The sequence below is a fragment of the Portunus trituberculatus genome, unplaced genomic scaffold, assembly GCF_017591435.1.
Source record: "Portunus trituberculatus isolate SZX2019 unplaced genomic scaffold, ASM1759143v1 PGA_scaffold_227__1_contigs__length_320803, whole genome shotgun sequence".
Taxonomy (NCBI): Eukaryota; Metazoa; Arthropoda; class Malacostraca; order Decapoda; family Portunidae; genus Portunus; species Portunus trituberculatus.
Genome location: NW_025541395.1, coordinates 22,750 through 49,238, shown reverse-complemented (window position 1 = coordinate 49,238; position 26,489 = coordinate 22,750). Strand labels below are relative to the sequence as shown.

Here is a 26,489-nt window from a genome sequence, read left to right as displayed (position 1 = left end):
ACTGCGGAAGTCTTCGGAATACAAGCCTCAGCGGCGTGTAATATGGATTGTGTTGCGTTGCTGACCATCGTGTCAATGTCCTCGCCAGATATATCCACGTCGGGAACCCCACGGAAGGTTGCCCAGTCTGCTCTCTTGAAGTTAAACTTGGGAGGGCAGGGGGTGGGCGGGATGTCGCGTGCATAAGAGATGCAGATGGGCAGATGGTCACTTCCGTGGAGTCGTCGATGACTTCCCAGGAGAAGTCAGGAGTATACCTGGCGAGAGCAACGACAGATCAATGGCAGACGCGTTACCAGTCCGATCATCTACACGAGTCGCACTTCCATCGTTCAGAAGACAGAGGTTTGTCTGTAATAAAATGTTTACTATCTGCTCCCCACGTACACTTGACCTCTCACTTCCCCATTGTTGATGATGGGCGTTAAAGTCGCCAACAACTAGCCTGTTGCCCGGAAGCTGGCTAATAAGAGATGTAATGTCATCATCAACAATGGAGGTATTGGGAGGCAAGTAGAGGAACAGATAGCCAGATACGTGTCGTTGAATCTCACCCTGCACGCGACCGCTTCCAGAGGTGTATTCAACGTCACTTCTGTTTGTGTCAGTGTTTTGTGTATGTATATAGCAACGCCGTGTCCCTCATATCTTCTATACGGATGGTAGTGTTTTAGCACTGCAGGATCAGGCTGATCCTGTAGTCTCGTCTCTTGTAGACAAATAACGGACGGCCTGTGTATGTTCACTAAAAGTGACAAATATGGATCTTTATTCCGAATACTTCTGCAATTCCACTGTAACACCTTGAACATTATGGCTTAAGAGTTGTGGTGGCGGCCGTTTTCTTAGTCCTTTTGCGCTCAGAGGCGCTGCCGGGGGACCTCTCCCGGCCCTTACTAATGGTGACATCCATCGATTCATCAATTGTTAACTCCCCGGAGCTCGTCGAGAGGGAGCGAGCGTGTGAACTCCTCCTCGACGGCGCGGGAGCGGCGACGACATGAGAAGGGCGTTGACGTTCAAGCTTTGTTAAATTTAATTTATTAGACTTGTCTGTCTTCTCACCCTTACTGGGAGTACGAGAAATAGCAGACAGGTATGGAGCAGAGGAAGTTATAGGAGCAGAGGTTTTAGTAGTAGTAGTAGTAGATTTAGCAGATGATGAGGCAGAGGTTGAAGGGGAATCAGTGGTGGTAGATGGAGCAGGCAGCAGGTCGCTGGGGTCAGTCTGGATAGCAACAGTACACATCTTAGGTGGAGCCCTTACTGTTGAAGCGTAGGAGACGTTTGAAGCAGGCGCGGCCTGCGTCTGCTTCACTCGCATCCTTGCTTCATAGTAAGAGATCCCTTCAGTAGCCTTAACCGTGCAGACCTCTTTCTCCACTTTCCACGCGGGACAATCGCGTGAAAAAGTGGAGTGAGCACCTTCACAATTACGGCACTTCTCTAGGGAGGAGTTACCTAATGTCAGATTGTCCTGCCAAACCACTCTAGGGGGCCGGACGGTGTTAATTCACCCCAAAAGCACGCTCACTGAGGCGGATCCTCCGTAGGTGTGAGAGGAAAGACAATCTGACAACCGGGCAACAGACACCTTCTGTTGCCGCTAAGGAGAGGACAGTGAAGAGGCAAATCTAAAAACACGGGGCAGTGGTAATCCTAACTTTATTTCGCTAAAGCCTAAGCCTGATGAGCGTACAAAAACTCCACACAGAGGTGGCTGCAGGACAGAGCGCAGGACACATGTTATCAGCACGATGTGTAGGCCGAGTCTGTTTTGGGCGACACCATTTTTTTTTTTTTTTTTTTTTTTTTTTTTTTTTTTATAATAATGGCCATCACCCTGTCTTGGGTATTAGGCCATTTATTTATTTTTTTACATTTTTTTTAATATTTCTTTTAAGAATAAAGCATATAGACTAGTTTTTTTTAATGACTTTATTTATTTATTTATTTTTGTTTATATATATATATATATATTTTTTTTTTAAATATCTTAACATTAAGTGACTTCACATATTCTCATGCACGCTTCATTCACACAGGGATCCTATACCTATCTCAAAACTATTGTCCTTTGTCAGGGCATGGGGGAGGGAGGGATAAATCACAATCACACAGGGTGGCTACGTAGTATCACTACGTATTGCATATATACATGAAGGGAAAACATTCACATTAGATCACGCAAATTTGGAAACATACACACTTTCATACTTTTATTTACATAAATATATAGAATAAATACATAGAATAAATAACATAATATATACACATAAATCACAACTCTCTGATTAAATTGGCCTCAGTCAGGTAAATCATCAGTCTATCGACCACATCCGGGTGTTCATCACCCAGGAGGGTGGTTTGCGTTAGCGGGAGGCCGCGACCCCGGCAATACGCCGCCAAGGGCCGCCTCTCCTCACGATAACGCACACAGTGAAGCAGGATGTGCTCAACAGAGAGAGTGACATTACAGCTGGAACACTGTGGTGGGAAGGCGTTGGCTATGTAGGGGAGCATGTGGGTGGAGAGGTGCAGCCCATCCTGAGGCGTGCGAGGACCACCTCCTCCCGCCTTGTGGGGCGATTGGAGGAGGCCCACTCGCCCAGGATGGGTTTGGTGGTGTGGAGGTGGAGGTTGTCCCAGTGACTCTGCCACAGGAGTTTTGCTGATGATTTAACAACTGAGAGACATGACTGCAGATCCCGACGGATGTTCCACGCTCCCTCGAGCTCAGCAGCAGACCGAGCTAGCATGTCAGCCTGTTCATTCCCGCGTATATTGGAATGTCCAGGCACCCAAACCAGTGAGAAGGATTTATGACATGAATTCAGCTTATTAATGATGTTGCCCTGGATTTCATTTGTATCCGTGCGGCCGGACTCTATTGCCTGAAGGGCTGACATAGAGTCCGAAAAAATGACAATTGAATTATGAATTGAATTTAAAGCATAATCTATGGCTTTGTCAATAGCAAAAATTTCAGCAGAAAAAACCGATGTATGGGTAGGCAGCCGGAACCTGAGGGCACATTCACACGACCATACACTTGCACCCACACATTCACCTGTCTTGGAACCGTCTGTGTAGAGATGTAGGGATGGAGGGAGGCCAGCGACGAGGGCTCGGAAGTGGTGTTGGAGCTCCACCTCGGTAACCACAGCCTTCTTCCCTGAAGCCAGTTGATGTTGAAGGTGGTGGTGGGAAGTTTCCATGGGGGAAGGGTGGGCAGCACGAGCTGGTCCGCATCGTCCAGTCTCACGCCCGTTTGCTGGCAGAGCGTGTGTAGTCTGACTGAGACTGGACGGCGGACCGCATTGTGGAGGTGGTGGTGCTGCCATATAATCTTGTTTGCTGTGTTACCGAGGGGAGCTTTCCGAGCCGCTTTTATCCCATGAGATAAAAGGAGGGCGTCGCGACGTAGTTGTAGCGGTGGTGTATTGGCCTCAACCTCCATCCGCGCCACACGAGTGCGGCGCAGGGCTCCAAGACACATTCGCACTACACACGGCGACGCCACCACGCTCCTCACCTTATAAGGCAGCAGCCATGATGACTGCGCACGCAGCCACACGTCATCTCCCTTCTGCCCCTACAGGGACTCCCTATATAAGAATTCCTACCTACATATATGAAGAGAAGATGAGGATTTGGACTAAATAAATAATAGTGGGTAATAATCCCAATGCAGTACTGCTACTCGGTATATATATATATATATATATATATATATATATATATATATATATATATATATATATATATATATATATATATATATATATACAAAAAGAGAGAGAGAGAGAGAGAGAGAGAGAGAGAGAGAGAGAGAGAGAGTGCGGGGGTCACTGCCATCATTTGATTTTTTCCCTTAAAAAAAAAAAAAATCTTGGAAACACGAAGTAGAATGAATGGATGAATGAGGGAAGGAGAGAAATTATAGATAAGAATGAAGGAAGAGGATTTGATATATGAGAATGAAGGAATAAAAAGGAAAGGAGTACGAGACAAATTGGAGACCGGACCGAAGCATCGACACGAGATTCAAACCCACGAAACACACCTTAACAAATATCAAAACACCAATATCAACAAACCCACATACCCAGAAATGAAGACAAACAAATTTTATAAATCATCAACACTTTTTATGGACCGGCAACCATTACACTCAAAGGGGAAACAATTGACATTTAAAGGTAAATGGTCGGTTAATCTTCAGCACTCCACTTCTAGAGTAAGTCAGCCTTAGTGGTGTCTGGGCAGTGGTGTGAGAAGTGCCGTGTTGCATTAATGTTGAGGATATTGTTATTATCTCTTCAGCTGCGTGAATTTAGCACTAAGCCGGGACGCAGGGAGGAGGAGAGAGCAGGGGAGAGTGAGTACCAAGTTAGCTTAGACATGAAAAGTTTTGCATTAGTCATTGAAATGTACAAATGAGGTCAGCTTGGAAACAGTGTGGTTAGTTTTATAAGCACGTATGATGTTACTAGTATTCCAAGATTATTATTACTGTTACTACTGCCAGGTTAAAACGATATATATTTTTTTTTTTTTTTTTTTTTTTACGGTAATGCCTATAGTGCCTGTAGGCACACTTGAAGAGTGTATGGGAAGCGCTGTTCAGCTTCCGCCCATTAGTGGCGCAGGCAATTTTATTTATAGTGGTACCCATATTAGGGCCCATATCACCGCTCAAGCTCATCTTGAGTGTAACCACCTAGAACCTGGGTATCATGGTGATATGTATGTATCTTTAAACCACTTGACAAATGGCAATGTATTTTAAGGCTGTACGTGGTGGGATATGAGGTAACTAATTACTATTATGTTACATGACAGAGAGAGAGAGAGAGAGAGAGAGAGAGAGAGAGAGAGAGAGAGAGAGAGAGAGAGAAAACGACTAACACAATTGTGAAAGAAAACGAATATATTTGATGGGGAACACAATTAAATCTGGATGTAACTCATTTATTAGTTTTGTTATTGTTCAGGCACTGATTTGCTTAATTGCTATCATAAGGGCGCCGATCGTGGAGGGGACGTAGCTCTGGCGATAAGATCTTGGTGCGGGGTTGGCGGGCTGGTGGCGTGGTGGCTCTTATTTATTGGACATTGATGCGTTTGACGGGTTACTTTGCGTCCCAATAAGAAAGACATAGGTTCCATAGAGATTTGCAGACCTCCCCAATGTGTGTGTGTGTGTGTGTGGGTGGGTGTGTGTTTGTCTGGTCTTTCATCATAATTATTTTTTTTATTTTGTGTGTTTTCTTGATTTCTCATTTTTTTCTTTCTTCTTTTCGTCTTCTTCGTCATTTCCCTCCTTCTCTTCGTGTAGTTTTCTTTTCCTCCTCCTTTTCATGTAACTTCTTGTTTTCTGTTCTTTTCCTCCCTGTCCCCTTCATTCTCCTTACTTCTGTCTCATTCCTCTTTCTTATTTCTGCCCACTTTCTCACTTTATCATACCTCGCATCGCCTTTCTCGTATTTCTTTCCCTCTTTTTAAAACATCTTCCTATTCTTCGCTCTTTTCCTTAATAATTTATCTTTTCCCTCTCTTTCATTCCCTTGTTCCTTCGTTATTACTTTTTTTGTTTTTTATAGTTTTTATTTATTGACGTTCTTTTGCTTCCTTTTAAGATATCTTCCTTTAGTAATTTCTCTTCTCCCTCTCTTTCATTTCCTTTGTTCTTATTTTTTTCATTTGTTTATTTTTTTGTCTTCTTTCTCTTCCTATTTTTTTTTCAGTAATCTATCTTCTCCCTCTTTTTCATTCCCTTTTCCTTTCTTTGTTTATCAATTTCTCCGTACCTCTCTCTCTCTCTCTCTCTCTCTCTCTCTCTCTCTCTCTCTCTCTCTCTCTCTCTCTCTCTCTCTCATCCTAATCTCGTCCTCTTGCCCATTTCTTCTTTTCTACCTCATAACATCCTTTCCTCTTTCCTTTCATCAACAAGTCTTCCTCTCTACACTGCACCATCTCACCACACCTCACCTTCCAACACATCACTTCACATCACTACACCTGTCTGGCTTTCACTTCCTCAATCAGTCATTTGACAGGTGTGGACGCCAATCATCAGCGGGGATCAGGTGTGGTTTGGCTTTTCGCATGTGATATTTAGACCGCAACTCGTACCTTTGCAACACCTGAGTGGGGTTGCTACTGTCCAAATTGCTTTAGTGCGCACACAAACACCTTACCAGTTTTCCAGACTATTTTTTTTTTCTTTTTCTCAGCCCGCGCTAAGATTAGTCGCTCCTGTCTGTGTGTCTGTCTGTCTGTCTGTCTATCTGTCTCTCTCTCTCTCTCTCTTTCTTTTATTTTATTTATACAATAATACAGTAATACAAGAGCAAGTTACATCGTACATTACATACACTTAGGAACTTTAAATAACTAAAGGGCCACTTTTAGTGCACCCTATCTAAAAGTTAAAACTCTTTAACTCTCCCGCCAACACAAAAACCAGTCATTAATAGTTTTCTTAAAATCCTGCAACGAGCAGTCACTTATATCCAGCTGTGTGGCTAGAATAATGTTCCACCATCCTACATAAGTATTCACAAACTGTCGCTGGTGGTGCCACGTTCTGCAGCGGGGCTGCAGGAGTTCCTTGGGGGCGAGGGTTACAGCTCGGGTGTGCACTTCATCCAGTCGTGATGGCTGCCGGAGCGCCTCTAGATGGCTCACGTGACACACGTGCACCTTATACATAACGGTGATTCCCGCCACGTCCCTCCGGTGTTGAAGAGTGTGGAGGCATGGCTCCTGGCCGGTGTTATTGCCTTTAATGAGTCGCGCCGCCCTCTCCTGCACTTTATCTAAGAGAGCAAGGTGCGTGCGGGCCGCGCCTCCCCACGCTAGGGAAGCGTACTCCAGCGAGGATCTAACTTGAGCTTTATACAGCAGCTCTAGTCCCTCGCTGTCCAGGAGCCACGATATCCTCCTCAGAGAGGCCAGCTTCCCCGATGCCTCTCTGGCAAGCCGCTCAATGTGCGTCCTGAAGGTCAGTTCACGGTCGTAGGTGACCCCCAGCACCTCCACCTCGTCCTGCGGCGTTAGTGTTTCCCCACTGAAGTTGAGTTGCAGGGCTGGCCTCGACCTGGAGGTGTTACGTTCACCGGTTAAACTGGTAAGATTGGCATCGGAGAGCCGGTGAACAACAACAATAAAAAAAAAAACACTGCAGGTTCAACTGGTGAGGAAATGCAAAAGGGGGTCACTTTAAAAAGCTATTTTAATAACCCATAATGAAATTGACACATATATAACAAGAAACATGAAACACAGATATATAACATGAAACACAGGAAAATGACATACACATATACATATAACACAGTAATAAATACAACAATAAAGAACCCAACTTAATACCTAACAATAATCCTAATCCTATATAGAGGCAATGTGGAAAACACGGACGGGGGGAAGTGATACTTATGCGGTGTCGCAGTGGTGAAATGCTGGGTGATGGTTGATCCCACGGTAGACCCAAGAGGCGTTGTGTTCACTGGTTGAGGCTTGGATCTCAACTGCCAATCCAGAAAGCCAAGAGCTGGCTCAACACTTTCGGTTGAGTCGGAAGGGGCCGCGTGAATCGAACTTCGGGACAGTAGCGGGGCTTCATGAAACGGTGACGTGGAAGGTTCACGAGACGGTGACGTGGAAGGTTCACGAGACGGTGGCGTGGAAGGGGAGGCGGACAGGTGGCGAACGAGGTAACAAGCGGAGGAGGTGATGGTAGTAATGCATGTTACGGGCGGGCCGTAACAGAGGCAACGAGCAGCTTTGTCTTTTGCGGGGTGAATCTCACTTGCCATGCACTGCCCAAGGCTGTGATTTGTCTCATCGTGTTGCTGAGTCGGGACATCGCAGCGGCTTCTTCCCCGGAGCTGAAGCTATGGGTCAGCGTGATGTCGTCTGCGTAAGCCCTGGTGTTTGGGAGGAGGTGCAGCAGGTCATTTATATACAGTTTCTATAGCAGAGGGCCGAGGCAGCTCCCCTGAGGGACACCTGCTTTGACAGGTTGCACCTCAGACTCCATCCATCCTCCATCAGTCACTCTCAAGTACCTGTCCCTCAGGTAGTCACTGAGGAGTGACAAGAGGGCCCCGTTTACTCCTGCATCACGTAGTTTGTTGACCAGAGTTGCATGCCATACCCAGTCAAAAGCGCCCTCAATGTCCAGCGCCACGACGGCAGTGGCCTTGCCTTGATCCAGGGCAGCGCTGAGGTCTGTTGTTAGCAGCAGGTGCAGGTCAGCCGCTGACCGACCCTGCCTGAAGCCGAACTCCCTTGTACAGATAAGGTGGTGCCGATCGAGGTGCTCAGCGATTCGCGAGCCGACGACGGTCTCCATCACCTTACTCAGTACAGGCAGCAGGGAAACAGGGCGATAGTTTTTCGGGACACCTTTATAACATTTTTTATGCACTGGCACAACACTGCTGGTTTTTCCACATTTGTGGCCACGTACTGGTCTGAAAGCACTGATTGAACCGTGCAGCGAGTGGGTAGGCCAGTTCACTTGCACACTGGCAAAGCAGTCGGGGGCTAATTTTGTCCGGCCCCACAGCCTTTTTTTCGTCCAGTTTCAGCAGTACCTTCCTCACCTCTATTTCATTTGTTTTTACTGTCACTGTTTTGTCTCTCTCTCTCTCTCTCTCTCTCTCTCTCTCTCTCTCTCTCTCTCTCTCTCTCTCTCTCTCTCTCTCTCTCTCTCTCTCTCTCTCTCTCTCTCTCTCTCTCTCTCTCTCTCTCTCTCTCTCTCTCTCTCTCTCTCTCTCTCTCTCTCTCTCTCTCTCTCTCTCTCTCTCTCTCTCTCTCTCTCTCTCTCTCTCTCTCTCTCTCTCTCTCTCTCTCTCTCTCTCTCTCTCTCTCTCTCTCTCTCTCTCTCTCTCTCTCTCAACACATTTGTTTGTTCCTTCCTTTGTGTTCTCTTGCGCCTTCCTCTTCGTCAGCGCCTTCTACAGGAAGGACAGGCGGGAGGGGGAGGCGTTTGGGACGGGCCGGTGGGAGGAGTGACGGGCGCTCTCTTGTCCACCAGAAGGTAATGCAGACAATTTATGGAGAATCCAGTTTTAGTGAAGAAAAGTTTGCCCAATTTTTACCCCTTACTAGACAGACAGACAGACAGACAGACAGACAGAGACAGACAGACAGACAGACAGACAGACAGACAGACAGAGGTGAGGGGGTATTGGAGTGGTGAATCTAAGTGGATGAAGATACGTAAGAGGAATGAGAAGAGGATGAGGAGGAGAAGGAGGAATAAGAGGATGATGAGAAGGAGGAAAAGGAGGAGGAGGAGGAGAAGGAGGAGGAGGAGAAATAAAAGTAGGAAAAGGAGCATTTCATGGAAAGAAAAATTACTTCAAGAAGAAAAAATATTTGCCTTTAAATTTTCAAATGAAGCATTATGGAGAGAGAGAGAGAGAGAGAGAGAGAGAGAGAGAGAGAGAGAGAGATTATTTGACTTTTCTTTTTTTCTTTATTTCAGTAAGTTGATGGAAAACAAGCCACTTTTTGTTTATGTTGTTGTTTTATTTTGTTTAGTGTTTTACCTGATTAGTTTGTGAGCTCACGTTCATTTCTTTCTGTTTCAGTTCGTTGGTAAAAAAAGGATCGTTGGTGTGTTCCAGTGTAATGAGTTGACCTGACGTGACCTGACGTGACCTGACACCCTTAGCCATTTCATAGGATGCTCAGCGGCGGGTCACTCCTATCCAAGGTCAGTGTGAAGTGTGTGGAGTGTGTGTTCCTTCACCGCTTCATCTTAACACTATCTGGTTTGGTTTCATTCCCATGGGAAACTATAAAATATGAGTTGTGTTCGCTAATTGTCTCTCTCTCTCTCTCTCTCTCTCTCTCTCTCTCTCTCTCTCTCTCTCTCTCTCTCTCTCTCTCTCTCTCTCTCTCTCTCTCTCTCTCTCTCTCTCTCTCTCTCTCTCTCTCTCTCTCTCTCTCTCTCTCTCTATTGACAAGAAGTTTTCTGTTTTATCAGTATTCATTGATTTTGCTAAGGCATTTGACACAATAAACCATAAAATTCTCCTTAATAAAATGCACCACTATGGAATTCGCGGCCCTATTTTTCATGGTTTACAGATTACTTAACAAACAGACGTCAATACACTTCCTTTAGTTATGCAAAATCATCTTCAACCTTAATTACTCTCGGTGTACCACAAGGTAGTGTGCTTGGACCTCTATTATTTCTCCTCTACATCAATGATATTTCTGATATTTTTTCTGACTCTAAAAGCATCTTATTTGCCAATGATATGACAGTTTATCTAATAGGAACAGATCCGAATCAACTTTTTAGTGCTAACAATGAACTTAAAAAATTATATCAATGGTGCCTTTGCAATAGGCTCACAATAAACACTGACAAAACTTACTTTATGCTATTCACTGGTAAAACTATGCTGGATTTACCTAATGTACAAATAAATAACAGAATAATTACTAAAATCGATAAATTCAAGTTCCTTGGTGTTACTTATGATAGCTCTTTAAATTTTAAGTACCATATAGATAATATTACACTAAAAATATCGAGACATATTGCATTACTTTATCAAATCAGAGATTTTATGCCACCGTATGTCCTAAAATCCATCTACTTTGCTCACATTCACACATTGCTAACATAATGTAACCCTATTTGGTCCACTACTTACCCTACATTCCTAACTCCTTTAAAATTACAGCTCAAGAAAGTTGTCAGAATTATAACTAACAGCACCTACCTTGAACACACTGACCCTCTTTTCAAACAGACCAAACTTTTAAAACTTAATGATATAACAAAGCTTGCTATAGCCACACACATGTATAACAATAAACATTATATTCATAGCATTCTTCCATCACATACGCGCCACCGTGATCATCTTACTTTACCAATACACCGCCTTTCTAAGTTTCAGCATTCAACTAATTATCTAGGACCTGTTATATGGAATACTATTCCTCGCAAAATTCAAGAAGCATCATCTCTCAATGCATTTAAAACAATGCTAAAAAAACATATCTTGTCTAGCTACTAATTTATGTTCTGCTAAATCATATGTACCAAGTGTTGTTCTAATTTTACTATTGATGATTTGTAAAATATACATTGTGTCAGTTAGTTGTGATTGTCATTATTATTATTATTATTATTATTATTATTATTATTATTATTATTATTATTATTATTATTACTATTACTATTATTATTATTATCATTATCATTTTATTGTTATTATTGATTATATTAGTTATTATTTGTTGTTATGAACATTATTATTATCTATACTATTGCTATTATTATCAATAATATTAATATTATTATTATTATCATTATTATTATTATTATTATTATTATTATTATTATTATTATTATCATTATTATTATCACTATTATTATTACTATTATTATTATTGTTATCATTTTTATTTTCATTATGATTATTATTACCATTAATATTATTAGTATTACTATTATTATTATTATTATTATTATTATTATTATTATTATTATTATTTTAATTATTACTATTATTATTATTATTTAAATTCACTTCGGAAAAAACATTTCGTTCGTTGTAGCTAACGTTTTAGTTACTATTATTATAAAAATAGTTCTTATTCCACCAGTCAGTATAATCTATTTATACTCTGATAAGTACTTGCCTGAAAAGTTCTACTTTATATAGGCTAGCTTGGTTTAACTGTAAAGATTTGATATACTCATATATACCAGTATGTAAAATGACTTGGCTGTAAATAAATGTTTCAAATGTTTCAAAATGTTTCAAATGTTTCTCTCTCTCTCTCTCTCTCTCTCTCTCTCTCTCTCTCTCTCTCTCTCTCTCTCTCTCGCTCAGCTATGTAAATGTTGTAAATTACGAGGAAGGTGGTTCATTTATTCTTTCTTCAGTATTTTTGTAATTATTTCAAATTTATTTATTAGATACGAGGTTGTGTAAAGAGGTTTTTTTTTTTCCATATCCCTTTTTTCCATTTCCCTTTTTTCTCTTTATTCTTTTTCGTTTAAATTTCAAATCTAGGAATATATAAGGTTTATTGTATTTCTGATCACTTTTTTGGGCTTCCAATTCCTTTTTATTTATATTATGGACGTTTTTTACTATAATTATTATTATTTTTAATACCTCTCATGACCTGTTATATTTCATAGTTTCGTTCAGGAATAAGTGGGAGGCTTCCTTCTATTATAGGGTAGTCCTGTGTGTGTGTGTGTGTGTGTGTGTGTGTGTGTGTGTCTCTCTCTCTCTCTCTCTCTCTCTCTCTCTCTCTCTCTCTCTCTCTCTCTCTCTCTCTCTCTCTCTCTCTCTCTCTCTCTCTCTCTCTCTCTCTCTCTCTCTCTCTCTCTCTCTCTCTCTCTCTCTCTCTCTCTCTCTCTCTCTCTCTCTCTCTCTCTCTCTCTCTCTCTCTCTCTCTCTCTCTCTCTCTCTCTCTCTCTCTCTCTCTCTCTCTCTCTCTCTCTCTCTCTCTCTCTCTCTCTCTCTCTCTCTCTCTCTCTCTCTCTTTATTTAAACATAACTTTATACAAAGGAACCCAAAGGTTCACTGTCGTGTGCTACCTATTCTAAGGGTACTACAATCTATTTCTCTACAATATTTACAAGACTTAAAAATAAATAATATACAAGGTGGTCAGCATGTAAATGGAGCACTATTCGTTTCACTGCACTAGCACTATTCACGCACTGCATTACACTGAGTGTTACGTCACAAAGAGTGTCAGAGGAGTTGGCAGTGCCTATCTCCACTTATGTGCCATCAGTTTGACGCTGTGAGTTCATCTCCTGGACGTGAGGCACCGCGTCCTGCGAAGGTGCGTTGGTGCTGACACCCGTGGGATCCCGGCACCTCTACGGCGTCACCACCATTGAGCATCGTTCTCGTGCTCCGTGTGGTGACACTTAGAGGATGACGCAGCCCTGCCAGATGTGGCACTCTTTTCACCTGTGCCTTATGGAACACTACGATTGCCGTCACGTCTTTGCGGTGTTCCAGTGAATCAAGAGGACGCTCAGGCTCTGGGTGAGGTGGTAGTGCAGGATCTCCTAGCCGTATGGCGCGGCGTTGGATGCTGTCCAGTTTCCTTCTGTGTGTGGCGGCACAGGACATCCAGGAGAGACCTGCGTACTCAAGGTGGGGCAGCACCTGTGCCTTGTAAAGCAGCAGTCTGCCCTTCCTGTCGAGGAAACTGGTGATCCTTCTGAGAGTGGAGATCCTGTGAGAGGCTTTCTTGGCAATGGTTTTTACTTGGCTGTCAAACCTCAGCCCTCGATCCACCTCCACTCCAAGTATCTTGACGTCATCTTGGAGTGGGAGAGCAGCAGCGCCAAAAGACAACTTTCCTGCCATTGCTGCCATGGCGGCTGGGGACCGAGAGACAACCATTGCCTGTGTCTTCTCCGGCGCGAATGTCACTTGCCAGCGAGCACCCCACTCCTCCATCACTCGTAGCTGCTGATTGATGGCCTCAGCAGCCCGCCCACTGTCCTGGCATGGATAGGTATACGCGAGGGTGCAGTCATCAGCATAGGCCATGACTCCTGGCAGTAGCTGGAGAAGATCATCCACGTAGATATTCCACAGGAGTGGGCCAAGAATTGAACCCAGTGGCACTGATGCCTCCACAGGCAGGGACTCAGATGTTTGCCCGTTGACAACCACCTTGAGGCTTCTGTCCTGCAGGTAATTTCCCAGGAGTCGTTGCAAGCCACCATGGATGCCTTTAGCACGAAGCTTTTCTAATAATCCGTTGTGTTATACTTTATCAAAAGCTCCTGCTATGTCCAAAGACACCACTATAGTGTCCTTGCCGTCGACGAGGGAGTCCTGCCACTGCCTGGTGAGAAGCATCATTAGGTCGGAGGTTGACCTTCCAGGTCTGAACCCAACATGTTGGTCTGAGAGTAGGGCATTGTTCTTGAGATGGCTACACACCACCTCTGCCACGACCCTCTCAAACACTTTACCCACCACTGACAACATAGATATGGGTCTGTAGTTTTTTGGGTCCGTCCTGGAGCTTTTTTTGTGTTCGGTAACTTCTCGAGCCTCCTTCCACACTGAAGGCCAGACGTTTTCCCATACACAAGTTGGGAAGACTTAGGTGAGAGGGGCAGCCAGTTCCTGGGAGCATCGCTTCAGCAGGTGCGGGCTGATGTCAACAGGGCCGGTGGCTTTCTGTGTGTCCAGCCCCCGCAATAATCGCTTCACCTGCCAATGCGTCACCTCCACCATGGTGACAGTCTTCTCACATTGCTGGACCAGCTGAGGCGGTGGCTGCTGTGGATTCTCCACCTTCATTTTTCCAGCAAACAAGGAAGCCAGCAACTGTACCCTCTCCTTACTGCTAGTGGCGACAGTACCGTCCTGCTTGCTGAGGGGAGGGTTGCTCTTGTAGCGGAGCCAGGCAGCATTCTTTGCTTCGGCAGCAACACGGCAACGGTAGCCAAACCATGGCTGATCCGTCGGTCTGGTGGTGTATTCCCTGTGTGGGACGTGGCGTTTCTGGAGGGCGAGAAGGTGAGAGGTGAGTGCAAGTGCTTCACTCTCTGCTCCTCCCTGTAGCAGAGTGGCCCATGGGGTGTGGGTCAGGTCGCGGCGCAAGGAAGCCCAGTCTGCTTTGTTCCACAGCCAGATGGTGCGGGTGGTGGCCTCGTCCTGAGCCACGCCCACAAGAAAGGGGGGGAGGGAGGAGGAGGAGAGGTTATACCTCTCATAAGGAGGAAAAGGGCATGTTTTGGGTTTTAAATTTTTTATGCATGGACCACTCTTTTTTCCACTTTGTGGACGTTGGTCTGAAAGACTGATTGAACCTGACGATGGGTAGGCCATTTTCAACTGGCGGCATCCTAATTTTGTGGAAGTTTTTGTCCTTTCAGCTACCTTCCTACCTTTTTCATTTTTTTATGTCCTTTTTTCTTTCTCTCTCTCTCTCTCTCTCTCTCTCTCTCTCTCTCTCTCTCTCTCTCTCATCCTTTGTTTTTCCTTCCTTTGTTTCTCTTGCCCTTCCTTTCTCCCCTTTAAAAGACACAGGGGACTTTACCCTGGGGTACCGGGGTTCTTTCCACCAGAAGGTAATAACAATTTTAGAATCCATTTTAGTGAAAAAAGTTTGCCCAATTTTTCCCTTACTAAGAAACAACGACAAAGACAGCGAAGAAGACGACAAAGACAGACGAAAATTGGGTTAACAATGGATAAAATAAGGGTGGAAAGGTAAAAAGGAAAAAATATGAAGGAAAAAAAGGAAAAAAGTAAAATAAAAAAGATTTCTAAAAAAATTATTCGGTATTTGCCTTTAAATTTTCAAATGAAATTATAAAAAAAAAAAAAGAGTTTCTTTCCTTTTTCTTTATTTCAGTAAGTTTAAAACAACCACTTTTTGTTTATTTGTTTTTATTTTTTTGGTTTTCCATTATTTTACCCTTCATTTCTTTCTTTTATTCGTTTAAGGAGGGTTGTTCCAGTTAATATTACCGACTACCTGACACCTGACCCCTTAGCCATTTCAATGTTAGCGGCGGGCACTTATCAATCATTAATTATGTTTTCCTTCACCTTCATCTTAACATACGGTTTGGTTTCACCCATAAACTAAAAATTAGGTGTTAATTTCTTTCCTCCTTCCTCTCTCTCTCTTTCTCTCTCTTTCTCTCTTTTTTTCTCTTCTTCTTTTTTCTTTTTCTTTTAAAGAAATTTTTGTTTATGTATTCATTATTTTTAAATTTAAAATAAAATAAAATTCTTTAATAAAATACCATATAATTTTTATTTTTATGGTTTAAGATTTTAAAAACAATAATAACTTTTTATTATCAAAATATTTAATTAATTATTTTACCAAATATTTTATTATTATTTTTTTAATATATTTTATATTTTTTATTCTTTTTTTCCATATATACATTTATTAATACAATGAATAACTTTTTTAGTCTAAAATAATTAAAAATTATATCAATTTTTAATCTAATAAACACTGAAAAACTTCTTCTTTCACTGGTAAAATATGTTATTTACCAAGTCAAATAAATAACGAATAATTCTAAAATCATAAATTCAAGCCTTGGTTTACTTAAAGTTTTAAATTTTAATACCATATGTAAATTACCTAAAAAATTCAAATTTCATTCTTTTCTCTTTTTCCCCTTTCCTAAAATCCTCTCTTTCTCACTTCCATTGTAACATAATTAACCCATTTGGTCCCTACTTCCCATTCCTTCCTTTAAAATTCCTCGAAATTTCAGAATTATAACTAAAGACCTACCTTCCCTCCCTCTTTTAAACGACCCTTTTCTTAATTATAAAAATTCTTTCCCCCTTTCTCTTATTTCATAGTTCTTCCTCCTCCCCCCGTGTTTTTTTCCTCCCCCTTTCTTTTCCTTCTTTTCTCCTTTTTTCTTTCCTCCTTCCTCTCTCTCTCTTTCTCTCTTCTTTCTCTCTTTTTTTCTCTTCTTTCCTTTTTCTTTTTATTTATATTTTAAAAAACAGGCATTGTTGTGTTGCTTATTATTTTAAATTAAATTATTTTAATTATTTTACAACTAATTAATTATATTACAATTGTTAGATTGTTAATTAGATTATTGTTTTATAACATTATTAATCAACTATTTTAATTTCAAAAAAATGTTAAATTTCATTTTTTTATTATTATTATTTTAATTTTTTATGCGGAGATCCTGTGAGAGGCTTTCTTGGCAATGGTTTTGACATGGCTGTCAAACCTCAGCCCTCGATCCACCTCCACTCCAAGTATCTTGACGTCATCTTGGAGTGGGAGAGCAGCGCCAAAGACAACTTTCCTGCCATTGCTGCCATGGCGGCTGGGGACCGAGAGACAACCATTGCCTGTGTCTTCTCCGGCGCGAATGTCACTTGCCAGCGAGCACCCCCTCCTCCATCACTCGTAGCTGCTGATTGATGGCCTCAGCAGCCCGCCCACTGTCCTGGCGTGGATAGGTATAGGAGGGTGCAGTCATCAGCATAGGCCATGACTCCTGGCAGTAGCTGGAGAAGATCATCCACGTAGATATTCCACAGGAGTGGGCCAAGAATTGAACCCTGTGGCACTGATGCCTCCACAGGCAGGGACTCAGATGTTTGCCCGTTGACAACCACCTTGAGGCTTCTGTCCTGCAGGTAATTTCCCAGGAGTCGTTGCAAGCCACCCTGGATGCCTTTAGCACGAAGCTTTTCTAGTAATCCGTTGTGCCATACTTTATCAAAAGCTCCTGCTATGTCCAAAGCAACCACTATAGTGTCCTTGCCGTCGTCGAGGGCGTCCTGCCACTGCCTGGTGAGAAGCATCATTAGGTCGGAGGTTGACCTTCCAGGTCTGAACCCAAACTGTTGGTCTGAGAGGAGGGCATTGTCCTTGAGATGGCTACACACCACCTCTGCCACGACCCTCTCAAACACTTTACCCACCACTGACAACAGGGATATGGGTCTGTAGTTTTTGGGTCCGTCCTGGAGCTTTTTGTGTTCGGAACTACTCGAGCCTCCTTCCACACTGAAGGCCAGACGTTTTCCCATACACAAGTTGTGAAGACTTGGGTGAGAGGGCAGCCAGTTCCTGGGAGCATCGCTTCAGCAGGTGCGGGCTGATGTCATCAGGGCCGGTGGCTTTCTGTGTGTCCAGCCCCGCAATAATCGCTTCACCTGCTGATGCGTCACCTCCACCATGGTGACAGTCTTCTCACATTGCTGGACCAGCTGAGGCGGTGGCTGCTGTGGATTCTCCACCTTCATTTTCCAGCAAACAAGGAAGCCAGCAACTGTGCCCTCTCCTTACTGCTGGTGGCGACAGTACCGTCCTGCTTGCTGAGGGGAGGGTTGCTCTTGTAGCGGAGCCAGGCAGCATTCTTTGCTTCGGCAGCAACACGGCAACGGTAGCCAAACCATGGCTGGTCCGTCGGTCTGGTGGTGTATTCCCTGTGTGGGACGTGGCGTTTCTGGAGGGCGAGAAGGTGAGAGGTGAGTGCAAGTGCTTCACTCTCTGCTCCTCCCTGTAGCAGAGTGGCCCATGGGGTGTGGGTCAGGTCGCGGCGCAGGAAGCCCAGTCTGCTTTGTTCCACAGCCAGATGGTGCGGGTGGTGGCCTCGTCCTGAGCCACGCCCACTTCCAGCTGTGTCAGTACAGCGTGATGGTCAGAGCTGCCCACGAGCCCCAGCTGATGACACTGAAGCTTGTCTTCCTGGTAGTCTGAGATGACAGGGTCTAATGTCCCTCCTCGTTCATGTGTGGGAAGGTGACATGATCTGTCAGACCCTGCACCTCAGGAGATTCTCGTAGGCGTCTCTTTCCAGGTGGTGATTGAGATCCCCCACAATCAGCACGTGGCTGCATCTGTGTGCCATCATCAGGTTGTCTAAGGTCTCAGTCAGGTACAGGAGTGAGTCAGGCCCTTGTCGCGGGGGCGATACAGGCACACAGCAGGAGGGCTGAGCGGTCTGCCAGCATTACTCAGTACATCATCTCCATCAGTGGAGGCGTGTCTATGTCGAGTAGCTGGGCCTGCATTCCTTCCTTGAAGCAGACAGCCACTCCACCTCTTGCTCGCTCCTGGCGGTCCCTCCTCACCCAGTGGGTGGCTCCACCTCACTGTCCAACCATGTCTCGGTCACCACAACAACGTCTGCATTGTGTCGTTGCACACAGTTGTGTATAAGTCTGCAAGTTAGTCCGGAGACCACGGACGTTGCTAGAGACGACCTTTAGTTGGCGGCAGGGGCAAGCTGGCTGGCTCTCTCTCTCTCTCTCTCTCTCTCTATCTCTCTCTCTCTCTCTCTCTCTCTCTCTCTCTCTCTCTCTCTCTCTCTCTCTCCTCCTTTCCCTTGGTTTCCTTTCCTTTCGCTTATCTGTTCCGTTATATACTCATTGCATTCAAAGACGCAAACTGAAGCCACTGCGTCTTAATTTCTGGGATGAGGGTGAACTAGAACAAGGACATATTAGAAAGGACAAAGCTATGTACCATGAACTCTTGTCTCAACCCTAATCATATCCGCCACCTCCACCACCAGCAAACGTTATCTCTTTTTGTCAACTACCTTTTCTTTACCGCTGGAACTTTGTTTACATTTAGGAAGCTGTAGTCTAGGTGTGTTTCTTTAACATTAAATTCTTATTCAATATTAATATTTGTCGTTTTGTTTATTAGTATTCAATCTATTTTCTTTATATATTTATATTTATATCTATCTATCTGTCTATTTGTCTATCTTTATATATCTACCCAATTATCTATTTATTTATCTGTCTGTTTATCTATATGTACCTATGTATATATGAGGCAACTGTAGAAAAGGGACGTAACCCAAAAATATTGATTATGAGTAATTAACGTTTTAGTACCGCTAATGACTTTTGGTATTCTAAAATGCCGTTTTATCATATGTCTTATCCATCTGATCAAGATCTATCACTTTCATATTATGACAATAGTTTGTTTAATATTTTTTTATGTATATATTATATTTTATCCCACCTCTAACGACTACTCTTTTTTCCAAAAGAGTTGATTTGCACATACCCAATTATATTTGAAAAACATACATTGTGTGAAAATTTCAGGTAATTCGGTACATAATTGTAATTATTAGAAATATTCTAAATTACACAGATAAGGTGGTGCCGCTCGAGGTGCTCAGCGATTCGCGAGCCGACGACGGTCTCCATCACCTTACTCAGTACAGGCAGCAGGAAACAGGGCGATAGTTTTTCGGGACACCTTATAACATTTTTATGCACTGGCACAACACTGCTGGTTTTCCACATTTGTGGCCACGTACTGGTCTGAAAGCACTGATTGAACCGTGCAGCGAGTGGGTAGGCCAGTTCACTTGCACACTGGCGAAGCAGTCGGGGCTAATTTTGTCCACAGCCTTTTTTTCGTCCAGTTTCAGCAGTACCTTCCTCACCTCTATTTCATTTGTTTTTACTGTCACTGTTTTGTCTTTCTCTCTCTCTCTCTCTCTCTCTCTCTCTCTCTCTCTCTCTCTCTTTGTTTGTTCCTTCCTTTGTGTTCTCTTGCGCCTTCCTCTTCGTCAGCGCCTTCTACAGGAAAGACAGGCGGGAGGGGGAGGCGTTTGGGACGGGCCGGTGGGAGGAGTGACGGGCGCTCTCTTGTCCACCAGAAGGTAATGCAGACAATTTATGGAGAATCCAGTTTTAGTGAAGAAAAGTTTGCCCAATTTTTACCCCTTACTAGACAGACAGACAGACAGACAGACAGACAGACAGACAGACACAGACAGACAGACAGACAGACAGAGGTGAGGGGGTATTGGAGTGGTGAATCTAAGTGGATGAAGATACGTAAGAGGAATGAGAAGAGGATGAGGAGGAGAAGGAGGAATAAGAGGATGATGAGAAGGAGAAAAAGGAGGAGGAGGAGGAGAAGGAGGAGTAAAAGTAGGAAAAGGAGCATTTCATGGAAAGTTACTTCAAGAAGAAAAAATATTTGCCTTTAAATTTTCAAATGAAGCATTATGGAGAGAGAGAGAGAGAGAGAGAGAGAGAGAGAGAGAGAGAGAGAGAGAGAGACTTGACTTTCCTTTTTCTTTATTTCAGTAAGTTGATGGAAAACAAGCCACTTTTGTTTATGTTGTTGTTTTATTTTGTTTAGTGTTTTACCTGCAGGGTTCTCAACCTGGGGTTCGCGAACCCCAGGGTTCAAAACCAGATTTCAAGGGGTACTTAGATGGCTGACGAAAAAAAAAAATTTAGATAGTTACATCTGCTCAGAGAGAGAGAGAGAGAGAGAGAGAGAGAGAGTGTGTGTGTGTGTGTGTGTGTGTGACGGAGGGGCGCGCCATATCGTGTCGGTTTAATTTCAAACAGCAACGTGAGTGAGGGTGGGGGACGGTTACGTGGACACTGGACAGTCAGCTCACTCAGCTAGCCAACAGACACTGATGCACATCGTAGTTGTTGCTCCTGTCTCCAACGCCTTTTGTTTGCTTAAATGAGGTTAGTTCGTGTTTTTTTTTTATTCTGTATTGAATATTCTTTTATCATTGGCAATATTATACATGCATTTCACAGTATACTCGTACGTGTATATAGCTTTGGTTATAAAAAAGTTCCTCTTCTACAATTCCAGATATCGTTATGGCCTCATCAGCGAAGAAACGGCAGTATGATGAAAGCTACATTCAGTATGGATTCACTGCTATCAACAAAAGTGGGATTGAATTTCCACAGTGTATTATGCCACAAAGTTTTGTCACTGGAGTGCATGAAGCCTAGCTTTCTCAAACGCCATCTAAACAGCTGTCATCCAAGTTTTATAAGCAAGAATGCTGCTTTCTTCAAGCAAAAGGAAGAGGGATTGAAGCGAGCACGCTTCGATCGTTCGGGACATTTCAGGCAACAAAATGAAGCTGGTTTGCGTGCATCCTACATGGTATCACTGAGAATTGCACAAGAAAAGAAACCTCACAACATTGCAGAAAAGTTGATAGTTCCTTGCTGCAAAGATATAATACGTTGTGTTATTGGTTGTGATGCTGAGCAGAAGGTCACATCAGTACCTCTCTCAAATGATACTGTTCATCGACGAATAGTAGATATGTCTGAGGATGTCAAACAACAAGTAATTGCTGAATTAAAGGAAGCCTCTTTAGGAAAATTTGCAATCCAGCTTGACGAGTCGACTGACGTGGCTGCTTGTGCACAACTCCTGGTGTTTGTGCGATACGTCACTGGTCAAGATTTCAAGGAAGAGTTTTGTTCTGTCATACCTTGAATACGACTACTAGAGGTGAAGACATTTTCAATGAAGTCTCATTGTTTTTTGAGAAAGAAGGACTGTCTTGGAATAATGTATGTGCATGCACAACTGACGGAGCACCAGCAATGCTTGGTCGTCGATCAGGATTTCGAGGAAGAGTGAATCAGGTGAATCCTGAAACCAAGCATCTTCATTGCATGCTTCATAGATATGCCCTGGCATCCAAAACTCTCCCACCTGATTTAAAATTAGTCCTGGATGATGTTGTGCACATGGTAAATGCCATCAAGTCAAGCGCCCTAAATACAAGACTGTTTTCCCTTCTGTGCCAAGAGTTTGGAAGTGATGAAGAAGTGTTGCTCCTTCACACTGAGGTTCGCTGGCTGTCGAGGGGGAATGTGGTATCAAGAGTAGAATCACTAAAGGAGGAGCTCACTGAATTCTTCAAATGTGACAACAAGGCAAAGTCACTTGAGTTCACCAAGAAATTGTCAGACAGCCAGTGGCTTCAGAAGCTGGCCTACCTGAGTGACATATTCTTACGCCTCAACTCATTTAACTTATCCTCCAAGGCCGTTTTGCCACAGTGAGTGATTTCATGGACAAACTTAGGTCACTGACCATGAAGCTGGAGCTTTGGGAAGGGAAGGTCAAAGATGGAAATCTTAGCATGTTTGAACACCTTGGTGAGGCACTTGATAAAAGTCAAAACACTGGAAAACAAGATGTGATGCAACTTGTGCAATCACATCTAGCTTCTCTGCGGATGGAGCTGCAGTCTTACTTCCCCGAATTGAGTGAATTGGAATCAAAATTGATTAGAAACCCTTTCATTGTGAATGTGCACCTTCTCCCAGATAACATGCAAGAGGAGTTCTTAGAGTTGGTGAACGACTCTGTTGCAAAAGATGCATTTGAAACACTTTCCCTAACCAAATTCTGGGCTAAAATGAGTGAGATTTACCCTGTTGTATCTAAAGTAGTTCTGAACTCTTTGTTGATGTTCCTAGTACTTATCTGTGTGAGCAAGGATTTTCAACGCTGTTGAACATGAAAACCAAACATCGATCACGGCTTAATGTGGAACATGACCTACGATTGTGCCTGTCTAATACTGCTCCTCGAATTGAGAAACTTGTTTGTAACAGACAGGCACAGCCTTCACACTGAAGTTCAGTAATGGTTGATAAAGGAAATATTGTTTCATTTCTGCATGTGTAGTATCACTGTAAAATACTTGGAATATTCATGTTTCATCTCAATAAAGTAATAAACATTTGAATAATTTCATAATATCCTATGTTGTACCATTGTACATTGAGTTAGTTACTAAATTACCATTTTGTTCGATGTCAGATTACCGGGGGGTACTGGTAAATGGTCTTATATCTCAGGGGGTACTTGACGGGAAAAAGGTTGAGACCCCCTGCTATAAAATATGAGTTGTGTTCGCTAATTGCGTCTCTCTCTCTCTCTCTCTCTCTCTCTCTCTCTCTCTCTCTCTCTCTCTCTCTCTCTCTCTCTCTCTCTCTCTCTCTCTCTCTCTCTCTCTCTCTCTCTCTCTTCTCTATTGACAAGAAGTTTTCTGTTTTATCAGTATTCATTGATTTTGCTAAGGCATTTGACACAATAAACCATAAAATTCTCCTTAATAAAATGCACCACTATGGAATTCGCGGCCCTATTTTTTCATGGTTTACAGATTACTTAACAAACAGACGTCAATACACTTCCTTTAGTTATGCAAAATCATCTTCAACCTTAATTACTCTCGGTGTACCACAAGGTAGTGTGCTTGGACCTCTATTATTTCTCCTCTACATCAATGATATTTCTGATATTTTTTCTGACTCTAAAAGCATCTTATTTGCCGATGATATGACAGTTTATCTAATAGGAACAGATCCGAATCAACTTGTTTTTAGTGCTAACAATGAACTTAAAAAATTATATCAATGGTGCCTTTGCAATAGGCTCACAATAAACACTGACAAAACTTACTTTATGCTATTCACTGGTAAAACTATGCTGGATTTACCTAATGTACAAATAAATAACAGAATAATTACTAAAATCGATAAATTCAAGTTCCTTGGTGTTACTTATGATAGCTCTTTAAATTTTAAGTACCATATAGATAATATTACACTAAAAATATCGAGACATATTGCATTACTTTATCAAATCAGAGATTTTATGCCACCGTATGTCCTAAAATCCATCTACTTTGCTCACATTCACACATTGCTAACATAATGTAACCCTATTTGGTCCACTACTTACCCTACATTCCTAACTCCTTTAAAATTACAGCTCAAGAAAGTTGTCAGAATTATAACTAACAGCACCTACCTTGAACACACTGACCCTCTTTTCAAACAGACCAAACTTTTAAAACTTAATGATATAACAAAGCTTGCTATAGCCACACACATGTATAACAATAAACATTATATTCATAGCATTCTTCCATCACATACGCGCCACCGTGATCATCTTACTTTACCAATACACCGCCTTTCTAAGTTTCAACATTCAACTAATTATCTAGGACCTGTTATATGGAATACTATTCCTCGCAAAATTCAAGAAGCATCATCTCTCAATGCATTTAAAACAATGCTAAAAAAACATATCTTGTCTAGCTACTAATTTATGTTCTGCTAAATCATATGTACCAAGTGTTGTTCTAATTTTACTATTGATGATTTGTAAAATATACATTGTGTCAGTTAGTTGTGATTGTCATTATTATTATTATTATTATTATTATTATTATTATTATTATTATTATTACTATTACTATTATTATTATTATCATTATCATTTTTATTGTTAGTATTGATTATATTAGTTATTATTTGTTGTTATGAACATTATTATTATCTATACTATTGCTATTATTATCAATAATATTAATATTATTATTATTATTATTATTATTATTATTATTATTATTATTATTATTATTATTATTATTATTATCATTATTATTATCACTATTATTATTACTATTATTATTATTGTTATCATTTTATTTTCATTATGATTATTATTACCATTAATATTATTAGTATTACTATTATTATTATTATTATTATTATTATTATTATTATTATTATTTTAATTATTACTATTATTATTATTATTTAAATTCACTTCGGAAAAAACATTTCGTTCGTTGTAGCTAACGTTTTAGTTACTATTATTATAAAAATAGTTCTTATTCCACCAGTCAGTATAATCTATTTATACTCTGATAAGTACTTGCCTGAAAAGTTCTACTTTATATAGGCTAGCTTGGTTTAACTGTAAAGATTTGATATACTCATATATACCAGTATGTAAAATGACTTGGCTGTAAATAAATGTTTCAAATGTTTCAAAATGTTTCAAATGTCTCTCTCTCTCTCTCTCTCTCTCTCTCTCTCTCTCTCTCTCTCTCTCTCTCTCTCTCTCTCTCTCTCAGCTATGTAAATGTTGTAAATTACGAGGAAGGTGGTTCATTTATTCTTTCTTCAGTATTTTGTAATTATTTCAAATTTATTTATTAGATACGAGGTTGTGTAAAGAGGTTTTTTTTTTTCCATATCCCTTTTCTCCATTTCCCTTTTTTCTCTTTATTCTTTTTCGTTTAAATTTCAAATCTAGGAATATATAAGGTTTATTGTATTTCTGATCACTTTTTTGGGCTTCCAATTCCTTTTTATTTATATTATGGACGTTTTTTACTATAATTATTATTATTTTTAATACCTCTCATGACCTGTTATATTTCATAGTTTCGTTCAGGAATAAGTGGGAGGCTTCCTTCTATTATAGGGTAGTCCTGTGTGTGTGTGTGTGTGTGTGTGTGTGTGTGTGTGTGTGTCTCTCTCTCTCTCTCTCTCTCTCTCTCTCTCTCTCTCTCTCTCTCTCTCTCTCTCTCTCTCTCTCTCTCTCTCTCTCTCTCTCTCTCTCTCTCTCTCTCTCTCTCTCTCTCTCTCTCTCTCTCTCTCTCTCTCTCTCTCTCTCTCTCTCTCTCTCTCTCTCTCTCTCTCTCTCTCTCTCTCTCTCTCTCTCTCTCTCTCTCTCTCTCTCTCTCTTTATTTAAACATAACTTTATACAAAGGAACCCAAGGTTCACTGTCGTGTGCTACCTATTCTAAGGGTACTACAATCTATTTCTCTACAATATTTACAAGACTTAAAAATAAATAATATACAAGATGGTCAGCATGTAAATGGAGCACTATTCGTTTCACTTCACTAGCACTATTCACGCACTGCACTACACTGAGTGTCACGTCACAAAGAGTGTCAGAGGAGTTGGCAGTGTCTGTCTCCACTTATGTGCCATCAGTTTGACACTGTGAGTTCATCTCCTGGACGTGAGGCACCGCGGCCGTGAACAAGTTCCACATCCTGGAGACGCGTCCTGCGAAGGTGCGTTGATGCTGACACCCGTGGGATCGCGGCACCTCTACGGCGTCACCACCATTGAGCACCGTTCTCGTGCTCCGTGCGGTGACTCTTAGAGGATGACGCAGCCCTGCCAGATGTGGCACTCTTTGCACCTGTGCCTTATGGAACACTACGATTGCCGCCACGTCTCTGCGGTGTTCCAGTGAATCAAGAGGACGCTCAGGCTCTGGGTGAGGTGGTAGTGCAGCATCTACTAGCCGTATGGCGCGGCGTTGGATGCTGTCCAGTCTCCTTCTGTGTGTGG

The 26,489-nt window shown here is 42.1% G+C and overlaps 2 protein-coding genes across 2 annotated transcripts; one reads left to right on the top strand and one right to left on the bottom strand.

Annotated features, from left to right (window-relative positions):
• Positions 1–6,444: 6,444 nt before the first annotated feature.
• LOC123500423 lies at positions 6,445–7,876 on the bottom strand. Its single transcript, XM_045249141.1, has 2 exons — positions 7,824–7,876; positions 6,445–7,105 (listed from the first exon to the last, which is right to left on the bottom strand). Exons 1-2 carry the CDS (start codon positions 7,874–7,876, stop codon positions 6,445–6,447), a joined length of 714 nt encoding a protein of 237 aa, XP_045105076.1.
• A 13,283-nt stretch (positions 7,877–21,159) lies between these two features.
• LOC123500421 (protein ZBED8-like) lies at positions 21,160–23,016 on the top strand. The gene is given in 4 exon segments (XM_045249140.1): positions 21,160–21,257; positions 21,259–21,774; positions 21,990–22,367; positions 22,792–23,016. Coding segments are annotated over 4 exon segments (1,152 nt in total). The 3' UTR covers positions 22,952–23,016.
• Positions 23,017–26,489: the final 3,473 nt, after the last annotated feature.

Coding starts and splice junctions, on each gene's coding strand:
- LOC123500423 (XM_045249141.1), bottom strand. CDS start 7,876: ATGTCCCGACTCAGCAACACGATGAGACAAATCACAGCCTTGGGCAGT. Junction 7,106..7,823: donor ACAGCCTTGGGCAGTGCATG/GCAAGTGAGATT, acceptor TAACACCTCCAG/GTCGAGGCCAGCCCTGCAAC.